This window comes from Nanorana parkeri, unplaced genomic scaffold (assembly GCF_000935625.1).
Source record: "Nanorana parkeri isolate BGI_ZX_2015 unplaced genomic scaffold, ASM93562v1 scaffold1078, whole genome shotgun sequence".
NCBI lineage: Eukaryota > Metazoa > Chordata > Amphibia > Anura > Dicroglossidae > Nanorana > Nanorana parkeri.
The window spans coordinates 342,208-355,965 of record NW_017307346.1 but is presented as its reverse complement, the minus strand read 5'-3'; the positions used below and the strand labels follow the sequence as shown (position 1 = coordinate 355,965).

Below are 13,758 nucleotides of genomic sequence, written 5' to 3'. Positions count from 1 at the left end.
GTAAGTAGGGATGCACCGATGTATCGGCCGCCGAAACATATCGGCCGAAAATGGCACTTTTGCCTAAATGCCGAAAGTCCCATTTTCCTGCCGATACATCGGCGCATCTGTGATTTCTTTCCTCCCCGCTGGGCGCTGCTGTGTGTCCCTGCGTGGAGGAGAGAAAGTGACAGCTGGCCGAGCGCTGTGAGCCGCCGGTGTTCCTCCTCCCACACCGCTCGGCCGCCTATCGCAGAGCGGCGTGGGGGCGGAGACAGCGCTGTCACCGGAGGCTGGGATCTCCTCTCGCACCGCTCGCTCAGTCTCCTGTGACAGCGTATCAGAGAGGAGAGCAGGCTACAAACACTCAGTGATCGCTGAGTGTATTGTAGATAATTGAGGACATGGTATGTTTACTATATCCTCAATTATGAATGGGAAGTGATCTATATCCACTCCTGTTAATTCATAATTGTGGTTATAGTAATCATACTATATTCTCAAGTTATCAATGAACAGGGACACGCCTAGAGGATTCCTGTTCATTGATAACAGGGGACACAGAAAAAGAGATTGTGGACTCTGTGTTCTCAATCTCTTTTTCTATTTTAAAAGGGAAATATCAAGGGTTTGTTTAGACCCCCAATATTTCCCCAAACCCCCTAAAAGTAAAGTAAAAAATGAATAAATAAATATAAAAAAATGTAAAAGTTTATCAAAAATAAATAAAAATTTAATATTTTAAAAATTGAAATAACAACATTTTCGGTTTCGGCCTGACATTTTTTTCGTTTCGGTTTTTACATTTTCTATTTCGGTGCACCTCTAATTGTAAAGGACATCTCATGAGATTTAGAATCGAGAGCCTGCATGAGAGAGGCAGCAACAGCGGTATATACAGCAGCAAGAAGACCAACTTTCCTTGTACCTCAGCTGCTGTGATTGAGCACTGAGCTACAAGACTGCACATGGGAAGGAGTATTATCCAATGTCACATGAGTGATGGCTCTGAGTCCGCTGGCAACTCTGACACAATAAACAAGATGGTGGAGCCCAGCAGAGTAACTAAAATTACTTTGAAATGTTCTTTTTTTTATTGGCCACATAAAGACAGGATTGCTAAAATGTAGGTTAATTTTAGTTGTTGATTTAAAATGTTATATATATTTTTTCCCCATGGTCCCTGTGTGTGTGTTGTAAAGTAGTCACCGCTCCAAGCTCACTCCTGTGATGGACTACAATTTCGCGTTTAGTTTACTAATTTGTATTGAGATTGTAGTCAATCACAGGAGTGGGCTTGGAGCGGTGACTACTTTACAACACACACAGGGACCATGGGGAACAAAAGTAGCCGCCCTCCAGAAGGAAGGACAGTGTCAGCACCAACTCAGAGATGATTTGAGGATCTACAGCTGAGTGATACACAAATAAGTATTACATTTTTTTAATAATTAAAGGCACTTGAATGTATTTTTAAGATTTAACTAATGAGTTTAGTGTCACTTTAACATTTGTGAAGTCTTCATGCTACTGGCTGCTACTAAATTACAGTTATGTAAAACTTGATTTTTTTCCCCCCTTAAGGCTGGGTTCACACCTAGACGTATCGAATATGCGCGTTTGTTGCGCGTTTCGTGACAAGCGTTTTTTACCGCGATTCGATGAAGAGGCTATCCGAGGGCTACTTGGCTGTATCCCAATGGAAACGCGCAACAAAAATACCCCAAAGAAGCTCCTGTACTTGTTTGGGCGTAGGACGTTTTGTAGCGCGTTCATACGGCCTGTAATACGCCCAGGTGTGAACCATACCCATAGGAAATAATGGGATTTTGGTGTTTTGAGCGTTTTGCAGAGCGTTCGAACGCGCTACAAAACGCCCAGGTGTGAACCAGGCCGAAAATGTAATTCCTCATGAGAGAAATATTTAGGCAGCCATAGCCTACCACCTTGTGAAATTACTAGTTACTTAGCTGTCAAATGCAGTTATTTGGTTTTCAAGCTCAAAACAAGCATGTAGCAAGTAAAGCCAGAACTCCTGATCTGCATGCCTGTTCCATTTTAGCAATTAAAAGCATTGAAGCCAAAGGATCTGTAAGTCGGACAAGCAGCTTGCATTATCAAGAGAGGTCAACAATGACTGCCTTCATATTTCTCTAATAACAGGTAGACTCGGTTCCATTTTTTGTGAAGTGTGTGTATATATGGGTTTGATTGATTTGCCAAAGTACTACTTAGCAAGCCCTGGTAAGGTTGGTTGCAAATGTATTAGGAAAACATAAATATGTTGACAGGGAATTGCCGGTATGCATTTGTGACATACTGTATTTTTATTATTATTTCTTCTACTTTGAGGGCTTGTTCACACCAAATGCAGACCAGATCTGTATGAGTTTCTGCACACGCAGTGCAGTATGTTATACTGCATTTTTTGCAACGTTTTTGATGCATTCCAAGCCGTTTTTGGTTTTAAAAAAAAAATATTTTTTAAATGGGCTTCCAGCGCTTTTGCATGCATTCCAGAGCAGGTAAAATAGTTAGGCTTTGTGAGGTATCTACACAAAGTGGAGCCATGCAGTAGACCCACTTGGTAAGTACCTCTCTCTTTTTCTCTTTAACCATGATGTAATCTCATTTTGGGGTTTATATGTTAATGACGTTATTATAATTATTTTCTCAGGTTTCTCCTCACAGTACTACAGTGAATTTGACTATAATCAGTGTGGCTTTGAGTTGTGTTCCAAGGCATGAAAAGTAAACATGTACAGAAATAAAGTATTTTGAAAAGTCTGTGTAGTTAATAGTCTAGTTTTTGAAAGACCGTTGGATCACTGGGGTCTGGGATTCAGCACCGCTGGGCTGAGAAGATATTTTTTTCCCAACAGGGAAATAATTTAATATAAAAGGCAGTGCATGCTACAGACTCTGTCCACAGTACTCCACTCTTATGCATTTCTAGGACCCTTATTTGCACACTGTGAATATTTTAGCCAGTTTCATAGCAGTTATCGCAGCATCATTAGAATGGCATGGACAGGCCACCAGAGCAAAACCTAGCACGATTGTCTGCCTCAAACTGTTTTCAAGGAGAAGAGACCTCTTAAATTTTCTTTTTGGGGGATTTGTTGCAAGTGTCTTTTTGTGTAATTTGGGAGTTTATTGCACAAATATTCTTACTGTATTTCCTAATTTTTTTAATCCATGATATGCAGCTAAATGCTAAAGTAGTTTTTCTCTAACTATGTCCTCTTAGCTGGGTACTAGGACTGTTACAGGGCTTTGGCACCTTAACCCCTTCATGACTGAGGCCTTTTTTTCATTTTTTGTACCCATGTTATATTCCAAATTTTAGGCCTGAAAATTACTTAAAACCTACGCAGAAGCGATCTGGCGACAGGTAAGTCGCCAGGATCGCTTCTGTTGTAAAGCCGACAGTCGGCTCTACAAGTTTAAACAGAGTCCCGGCGGCAAAAGTCACCGGGAGTCTGTTTAAACAGCCCCGATGCTGGCGACGTACACTGTACGTCGTCAGTCACGAAGGGGTTAAACTGTTAGCAAAGTGGTGTTGCCTCTTAATTTTTGCATCTTATGACTAACTTCCTTTTTCAGCTGGTGTTTCTTATCTGACTACCAGTAGGTGATAGCATAAATTAACATGAAATTGTCCGTATGTTATATTCTGCATAGGCTGTTATCATTTACATTTGTTAGGACCAGACCAATCTCCGGGGCATTCACTGCAATATTTTCTTGTGTGCTCTCTCTTTTTATTAAACGTGGAGCCCTCAGATCTGTACTGATTGCTTTAAATTACAACGTATGGCATAGTCATTCTGTTCACTCCTATTTCAGATCTTGTCATATTTCCAGTCATGGGGGACATGAAGACTCCGGACTTTGATGATCTACTTGCTGCCTTTGATATCCCTGATGCCACAAGTTTGGACCCAAAGGAAGCTATCCAGTCTACAAGTGATGAGCAAGAGAACCATCTCAAAACGTCAGGAATGTGTTTGGATGAGAATCTGTCTTTGTCTCAGTCTGCGTCAGCCCCTGATGTACCTGCAGTTAGTGTGATTGTGAAAAACACGAGTCGGCAGGAGTCATTTGAGGCAGCAGAAAAAGAAGGAAATCACATGGGTCCAACGATTCTCCAAAATGGGTTTCGTGGTCCAGAAGTGAGTCCTGAACCCCATGCTGTGGGACCTGGCTATGGAAAATTTGAGCCTGGTTTTATCAATGGGGACAACTCTAGAGGTTATGGTGAAAAAATCGAGTCACATAAAACAGAACCGTTGCCAACTTTTAGCCAGTTCAGCCCTATTTCAAGCCCAGAGCCAGAAGACTCAAAAGATGGAGTGCTGATCAAGCAAAAAACAGCAGAGTCTCCTTACTTTCCACAGCCTTCTATGTATGTTCCTGAAGAAGATTGCATGGTGGATTCATTAGGGAAATCTACAGAGCCTGAGCTGAGCATGTTTGATGAATACTGTAAAAAGGAACAAAAATCAGACTCTGTGGAAGCAGAGAAAAACAGACCTGTTGAGCAAAGCAGGGATATAGATAAAAGCAACAGTTTACTTGGGTCTTCCCTTGCATTCAGGGATGTTCAGGACAGCAGCATTTCTGAAGAAAAAGGGTTTTCAAGTGCAGAGGACACCTATGACAATTTAGCTGGTACATCAGCTGTGAGTTCCTCAGCTGTGCCACCTCGACAGCGTATTAAGCCAGCTCACTCAAAATTATCTTCCTGTGTAGCTGCTTTAGTGGCATTGCAAGCCAAAAAAGTTTCAGTGGACCCTAAGGAGGAGCCCTTGAATGTTTCTAAAGATGTGAGTATCCCATTGAAGGAAAGTATTAAAGGAAGCCCAAAAATGCCGAAGTCACCAAAAAGCCCAAGGAGTCCACTGGAGGTGGTTAAAAAGATCATTAAAAATCCAGACAGCCCAATGAGTGTCTGCAGTGACACTAGCAGCAAAGACTCTCCTTCGGTCTGTGCTGGCTCACCACCTGCAATACCAAAAGTCAGGATCAAGACTATAAAAATGTCATCTGGTGAGATCAAAAGAACTGTAACAAGAATTTTGCCAGAAGTTGAGCCGGATGATGTTCTGAAATCTCCTGAGGACTTCCTTGGTGAAAATTCACCTGGGGAAGATATTAAACCACTTGTGAATGTTGAAGATGGGGCAGATTCAGAAAAGGAAAAGACAAGAAATCCTGGAAAGCTTTCTGTTAGCAATCAAGAGCAAAATGCAGCCAGTACTCAAGTAGCCAATGCTAAAGGGGATAAAAAGAAGAACACACAACCTTCCAGTCTTCAGAACCCTGGTAGCAGTTCATCAAAGAACACCAGCTCATCACAGAACAAAAAGCAATCACCGGCTCCTATCAAGACTACAACTAGCTCAACCGGCCTGCTTCCCAAAGCTGTCCACCTTGCCAGCCTTAACCTGGTCCCAAATAGTGTTGGCGTTAGTGTGGGGCAAAAGGCTACACCTTTGAGACAGACACAGGCACACAGTGCTCCAATGGCAGTGCCACTTGTACATCAAGTTAAAGTTGCAGCTCCTGTAATAGTGGATGCTTTTAATAAACTTTTACATAGTGCTAACCCTGTCCCAACATACACCCCAAATTTGAACCCCCCACCTGACTGCAATATTTCTCTGCCAGCTTCTGGTTACAATTGCCTGGAGTGTGGAGACTCCTTTGCCTTGGAAAAGAGCCTTGCTCAGCACCAGAACAGGAGGAGTATCCATATTGAAGTCATGTGTACGCAGTGTTCTAAAATAGTTCAGTTCTACAACAAGTGTAGTCTGTTAGGTCATGCCAGGGAACACAAGAGTAAAGGACTGATAATGCAGTGCTCTCAGCTGATGATGAAGCCCATATCCTCAGAACAGATGCTGGCATCGCCAGCTTTGGTTTCCACTGCACTTGCCTCCCAACCTTCCACTTCCACTCAACGAACCATAGCTCCAGCAGCCTCACTTGGAGTATGGTCTGGGACTTCCTCCTATGCTCCACCAGCCATGCCACTTTATGCAGACCCATATGGACTTATACGCCATGGATTCAAGTGTCTTGAGTGCGGTAAACAGGTTGAGGACTACACCAGTCTTGCGGGACATTATCAGAGAGTGGCAGAGGAAAAAGATGGACTGGTGAGTGAAACTTCACTCATTTATGAACAACTTGCTCCTTAAAATTAGGGTGTCTGGTAAATGTATTTTGGTAATTCTCTTATGGCAACACAAGCCTCCAAACATAGTAAGGCTATGTTAGTATGATTGTTTACGTATTGTTGGACCATTTAAGCAAGGTAACCAATGTTCTGGCAATAAGTTGATAATAGCTCAAAATGTAATTTTTAAATAATGAGCTCCTTCTTTCATATTTACTGTTTAACTACAATACAAAATGCGATTTTTGTCAGATAATTCTATACCAGAGGTGTGTAACTTTAAAAAAAAAGCTACTTGTCCAAGGGCTAAAGCGGGGGCCAAATCTACTTGTCCTTCATGACAATCTACTTGTCCCAATACAAAAAAATAGTTTTAATCAAAACTAAGGATGCACCAATACCAGTTTTTCGGTATCAAGTACAAATACCGTTTTTTTGCTTTCGGATCTCGCCGACACTGAATACTAATACCGGTCCTTCGCTGGCATGGAGCAGGCTTCCCTGGTAATCAGCAAGCCGGCCAGCGGGTAATGACATCCCGCCCAGGTTCCTGATTGCCACGGAAGCCGGCTCCATGTTGTTTGGCCTGCTTGGTTGTGATTGGCCGGGAAACCTGCTTCTCGGTCAATAAGTAAGCTGGGTGGTGAGTAATGACCTGATTGACCGGGAAACTGGCTCAATGCTGATTGGCCAGGAAGCCGGCTTCCCGGCCAATCAGAAAACCAGGAGGCGGGTCATTACTTGCCGCACGGCTTCCTGATTGCACGGGAAGCTGGCTCCAAGTTCCCCTACGGCACTGCCAGTCAGAGGAAATTTTCATCTGGCCGTAAGTTCCAATATCGGGGAAGGTATCGGACCATTTGGGTGAGTACGAGTACTCGCCCAAATACTCGGTATCGGCACTGATACTAGTATCGGTGCACCCCTAATCAAAACATATTTGACTGTGCTAAATAGCGCTTCTCACTGGTCAGCGCAGTCATCTGACCACGTTGACCAATGAGTGCTTGCAATTTGCGAGTGAAATTCAAAATGCGTAGGGGAGGACTGCGCTGGACAGCAGTACGGGGGACAGATGGTACACCCATACTGGCGGAGGGGAGGGATTGTTCGCCGAAAAGGTAAGTATAGCCAGGGGGGTGGCAGTTAGGGAGAGATGGGGCCAGATTTCTACGGGTCATTTTTTATTTTTCCATATTACCTGGGAAAATGAACTTACCCTTTAATGCACATTGTGGGTGTGTAAGAAAATTCTGGCTACCACCATGGAAGGGCGGCTGCAATCTCAAAGCACATGCAGAAGGTCCTGCGCATGCGTTTATTTGCATGCAGATGGCGGGGGCAGCAGGGTTTCTTTTTATTTTTTAAATCTTTATATATATATTTTTATTTTTTTAATTTTCTTTAAATTTGTATTTATTTACTTTTTCCACTTAATGTGCTTCCTATCACATAAGGGATTAAAATCCCTTTATGTGATAGTTTGGAGGTGACAGGTTCTCTTTATGGAACCTGCCCTCCAACACAGAACAGCTGTTCTGTGTAGTTCCTGACAGCCAAGACAGGTGGCGCTGTGATTACAGCGCCACGGTCTCCGAGAACACACAGAGAGCCCGTAGAGTAGACGTTCTTCGTCTGCTCTATGGCTGAGCCGTTGTGCCGTAGTTTTCGGGGTCCCCCAAGAGAGCGGGCGACCCCCAAAAACTACGGCGGAGGGTGCGGGCAGAAACGATCGCCGCTGCTCAAATTAATACAAGTGGTCTGATCAGACCACTTGTAGTAAACGAGCGGCTGCGGCTCCACAATGTACATTCAGCTCTGCTTGTCCGGAGCGGGGCTAAATGTACATAAAAACTACTCGCCCGGCGGCCGAAACTGCATTTCCCAGGCGTCGGGCGATAGGAATTCCACACCCCTGTATACATCTGATGTAGAAATTCAGCTTTCAACCATTGAATGTTGACTGCATATGCTGTTGGATGTGATCATGGCGTGCTTTTTAGGCAGTCATTTGCAATCCACAGAATTTGATTTAATAGATAAAAGACTGTGGTCTGTGGTTTAAACATCCCATATATTTAAATTATTTCTTTTGGCAAGGGATTGATCAAATTATAGATATGTTTAAAGCTGAACTCCGGACACAAAAACTTTTAAATGTATCACTTAATAGCCACAGAGGATATAAATCCACTTTGTGAGCACCACATGCCTTTGCGGTCCCAGGTATTACCTTTTGTAGTAGTAGCATCAGATATCACCACTACTATTACAAAGGTAATTACTGAGCCTTTGCAGAGAGCAGAGCTGTGAGAGGGGCCCAGCATGTCCACCCACTACAGGCACCTTGCAGAAAACAAGTGGAGAGCATGGATACAAGACCAGTCACCCTGCATAAGGAGTGAAAGCAGCAGTGACCGGTCTTTATTACAGGAAGCTCCTGCACAGAGGCAAAGTTTTACAATGCATTGCTGCACAGATCTGGAAGAAGTACACAAAGGACACCAACCTTCAAGTAAGGATGAACAAGCCTCTTTTATTTATTTAATATTTGCTTATCTAGGAGTTCAGCTTTAAATTTGGTTACTACTGGATTTCCAGTTATGTCTTATTTGCATGTAGTAAGTGCCTACTCTATTTATTTAAAGGAGAACTATGAGATGAGTGCTTTCCACTCACCTCATAGTTCTAGCCGACCTGTGACAATGAGACTGTGACAGGTCGGCTTAATAGATCGGGAGGTGAGCGAACAGATACCGGCGTTCGCTCACCTCTCGATCCTGTCACGCCTCTCTGCCGTGACAGGGGAGGGGCTGGATTCCCCGCTCCTATCTGCCAGCGCTGACTGGCGGAACGGACAGGGGAGGGGGGCGGGTACAGCTGGCTCTGCCTCTAGATAGCTGGCTCTGCCTGTCACTCACGCAGCTTGTTGGATCTCGACATCGATGTCGGGATCCGCTCCGGCTGTGGCCTCTCAGTATACCGCGAGCTGTAGCTCGCGGTATACTGAGCTTAGGGTAACGGGAGGATGCTAGTTTGTGTCCTCCCTTTACCCTAAGGAGAACTATGGGGAAAAACACTGACCCCATAGTTCTCCTTTTAAGATATAAAGTAAGTGTTGACATTTATTCTTTTTTTCTTATCAAATAATGGCGAGAACATTTAACCTTAGGCTTATGATATCTGAAATTTTCACCCATTGTTCTGAATGTATGCAGATACATCCTTAGTAGGATTGGTGAAGATGTATGTCAGCAGTGTAGCCTGAGAGGCACCAATATATGTACCAAACCAGAACTTTTACCAGATCTAAACTCTACCATCCTCTTTATGAATCCCACCTTAGTCATTTCCATTTTGGAAATGATGGATACAATTATGTGATTTCAGTATTTTATTTATTTTTTATTGCTGTTGACTGTGCCCCCCTCATCATGAAGCATATATAGCAATGCACTTCGCTATACATATGTTGTTGGATAGGAGTTGGAAGTCTTCTGTTTGTGAGTTTCCATGCTGTGCTATAATACCTGTATATGATTATTTCTTCCTTCCTCAACACCACCACTGTAAACATATTTGAAAAGCGTGGGGCCTTTTATTTGCATCAAATGTATTTTAGCATTCCCATACAAGTTTATGGGAATACAAATCCCACTCTAAGCATATCATTTTAAATGCAGGTCATAAGGAGGCCAAATGCACCTGTCTGTAAATTAAGAAGAAACTTAAAAGCATATCAAACTGAGAACCCTAGAGTCTCTGCCAGACATATTAGTGTCTGTGTTGGAGAGGTTTTCCCTAACATTTTGGATGGGGCAGGACATGATGGTAAATCTCTCCAGTAGGGAAAGAACCAAAACAAAAAAACATTTTTTGAGGAACACAAAGTTTTAAACCTTTGGTTATACTGCCGCCTACTAGAGCATTGGATGCTGGCAAACAAAAAACAGCTGGCCAGGGTATAACCTTTCCTCCTATCACCCATGAATCTTACCGGTGGCAACAACACTCATCTTCCCCCAGCGGAAGAAACCAAAGAAAAAAAACTGCCAAGTTCCTTCCCTCTCTGAATATTAAGAAGCATTCCTTTTTATTTCTCTACTTCCATGACTTTAGCGACAGCACTCCAGGTCTTCCAAATCCTCAGACAAATCTTCCACTGTATGAAGGTGCGTTCCCACTTTCCAGAGTGGCAGGATCTCTGTTTACCTTTTCAGACACTTGGACAGCTTGCATTCCAGATGCCTAGGTTCAAGAGATGGTGTCCCAGGGCTACTAACTCAAGTATTGTTTCCTGCCCCCTCTTGTGTCTCCCTAAAAACTGTCAGACCTCGGTCAGGTCCTATCAGGCTTTCTGGACAAATATGTCATAGTCCCCTCCCTTCTGCAGGACAGTCTCGGGGGTTTTGTTCCAAAACCAAAAGGGGGCTTTCGCCTAATCTTGGACCTCAAAGCCTTGAATGTTTACATTTAGGCCAATACATTCTGGATAGAATCAACCAGATTTCTCATTGCTTCCCTTGAAGATTTTTTGGCTTCTGTGGACATAAAAGATGCTTACTGTATATGTGCCTCAACCCTTTCTGCAAGTTGATGTAGATACCTACACTACCACTTTGTGGCCCTGTCATTTGGCCTATCGTCTGCACCTTTTGGTTTTTACCTAGGTGCTGGCTCTAACTATGGTACTGCTGTGTTCTCAGGTATCTTTATCATGGGATAGTTGGACGATCTCTTGTTGAGGGAACTGTTGGACAATATATCTCTGACTGTCTAGATGTTTGGGTGGATAGTGAACCTTCCAAAATTTTCTGTGGAACCAACTTACCTGTTAGAGTTTCTGGGTTTGTTCCTGGACACGTCTCAGGCCAGAGTGTTCCTTCCTCTCTACACACTCTGATCTAAGGTTCGAACTCTTCAATCCATAAGCCGCCCGACTCTCCATTTCTGTATGAGAGTCTTGGAGCTTATGGTAGCCTCCTTTTTTGAGGCCCAATTTTAGTCCAGATGCAATTGATGGAGGTGCCCTCCGCACACCTTTCAGCAGTCCCGGCCAACAATCAAATAAATGGTGCTCGAAGTAACTTCACGGATGGCACCGTGCAAAACACAAGATTGAAGAAAATAGGTCACCAGCACTCCATAAGTTAAAATGAATGAGTCCTTCTAATGGACAATGATGTCACAGAAATCCAACATGAGCCGACGTCTCGGGGGCCACACAGGGTCCCTTCCCCAAGGCAAGAGATGTGACGCATCTCTTGCCTTGGGGAAGGGACCCTGTGTGGCCCCGAGACGTCGGCTCATGTTGGATTTCTGTGACATTGTCCATTAGAAGGACTCATTCATTTTAACTTATGGAGTGCTGGTGACCTATTTTCTCCAATTTTAGTCCAGACATTTGCAATGCAATATTCTGTCATTGTGGGACATCTCTGGGCAGACCAGAGATGTCCCACGGTCTGGTTAATGCTAAGGACCAGGCTTTGCCTTGATTGGTGGCTCAAGAATCTGGCTGTGGAGTTGGGGAAGGTGTTTTTTTTCCCATGAGGGAGAGAGCTTGTCAGCCTGGGTGTGAGTCCTGGGCGCTTTGTCGGAAGAATCTTGTCTCTCGAATATAAAGATGTTGGAATTTCAGGTGATTTAGCTGTCCCTTCAGCGTTGGACCAACTGGTTTGAGGGCCATCTGATTAGAAATTAGTTGGACAACTCCGCGGTGGTGGTGTACATCAATCATCATGGAGGAAGCAGAAGTCATGCTGCAGCAAGAGAGTGGATCCTGTCCTGTGCAGAAGTTCTTATTCCAGCCTTGTCAGCTGTGTACATTGCAAGCATAGATAATTGGCAGGCAGATTTCCTCAGTCAGCAGCATCTGGGCCCAAAAGAGAGTGTCTACACCCAGAGAAGTTCCAGGTACTGTGCCACAGGTGGGGGACGCCTGATGTGGGCTTCCAGGCTTAACAGCAGACTGGACAGGTTTGTATTGTGTTTCAGGGATTCACTGGATCAATACACCCTTTTCTCCCTTAAATTTCTTACTCGTCTGTCCTACTGGATTGAAATGGAGGACATTCCGGTGATCCTTATTGTTCTAGATTGGCCCAGGTGGATGTGATGCAACAACCTGGTAAGACTTCTAGCAGATGCACCGTAGGCCCTGCCAGATCTTCTGTCCCAAGGGCCAGTTTGCCATTCTGCTTCTCGGTTGCTGGCTTTAACGGCTTAGCTGTTTAAAGCCCAGGTTCTTGGGGACAGGGGTGTCTCTTGAGTCTGTGATTCCCATGATGTCCACTCCACCCAAAGGTCTATTATCGGATGTAGAAGGCTTACTTCATTTGGTGTGAGTCCAGCAGCTTCCCCATGGGGTGGATTCTTTCCTTTTCTGTAGATGGGTCTTGACCAATACTTGGCTCTTAACATCATCAAGGGTTTAGTCTCTACACGTTCTATTCTTTTTTCAGAGGTGGTTAACTTCACACACTGTGATTAAAACCTTTGTGCAGAGGATCTGTGTGGTTCCCCAAGTCCATCCACCCATGACTTTGTGGGATCTGGATCTTGTTCTCTGCTTCAGAAGCCGCTGTTTGAACTCATTTCGAGAAATTCCTCACTCTAATCTCACCCACAAGTTTGTTTTCCTTGGAATTATCTACTCTGTAAGGCAAGTGTCTGAACTGGGGCCTTATCTTGCAAAGAACACCTTTTTTGTTTTGCATAGGAGCAAGGTGATGTTGCGGTCCAGAATTTCCTTCTTGTCTAAGGTAGTCTCTGCCTTTTACCTTTTTTAAATCTGAACTCCGGGCTCAAATGCATTAATTTAAAAATATTCCTCAATAGTCACAAAGGGCATAATTCCACTTTGTGTGCACCGAATGCCTTTGCAAATCAAGTTATTCCCTCATACCAGTGTCCTCATTACTGGGCTGCGCAGAACCTGAGCAGAGTTGGGGGAGGGACACTGTATGTCCACCCGCTATGGGCTGCCTGCAGAAAACTACAGGAGGGCAGATAAACAAAAATAGTCACAATGTACAAGCAGAGAGAGCAGCAGTGACTGGTCTTAATGTCATGCTGGATTACTGCACAGATCTGGAAGAAATACACAAAGCACACCAAGGTTCAGGTAAGAACATGCAGTACATGCCTCTTTAAATAATATTTGCTTATCCTGGAGTTCCGCATTAACCAAGACATTGTTCTCCTGTTCCTTTGTCCTGCTTCGGTTCATCAACGGAGAATGTCCCTCCATTGTCTTGATGTGGTTTGTGCTGCACGATTCTATCAAGGTTATTCACAAAAGGGTGAAGAGTTTGGAGAAGGCAGGAGAAGTGAACAATCTAAGACAACATAGCTAAATTGGAAAGAGAGCTGAATTGGGGAATTTTTCCAAATCGGCTACTTTGGCCTGGATTGTTCACTTCTGCCTTCTCCAAACTCCTCACCCTTTTGTGAATAACCCTGTATGTCTCAGCCACTGTTTGTTAAACACAGGTTCCCTTTTTGTCATCCTGGATGGGTCCAGGAAGGGAGCCCAGCTTATCAGTCCACCATTTCTAGCTTGTTCAGGCTTATGGTCTCGGGTCAAGTTTTCG

General features: G+C 43.9%; 1 protein-coding gene across 1 annotated transcript in view; it reads left to right on the top strand.

Moving 5' to 3' along the window:
- Window positions 1-13,758, top strand: part of ZNF592 (zinc finger protein 592) — a 40,861-nt gene that overhangs the window by 14,029 nt on the left and 13,074 nt on the right. The window contains exons 2-3 of the mRNA XM_018567649.1: window positions 2,518-2,566; window positions 3,829-6,143. Coding sequence (XP_018423151.1) covers window positions 3,849-6,143 — 2,295 coding nt within the window. The 5' untranslated portion in view covers window positions 2,518-2,566; window positions 3,829-3,848. The remainder of the gene's footprint in view (window positions 1-2,517; window positions 2,567-3,828; window positions 6,144-13,758) is intronic.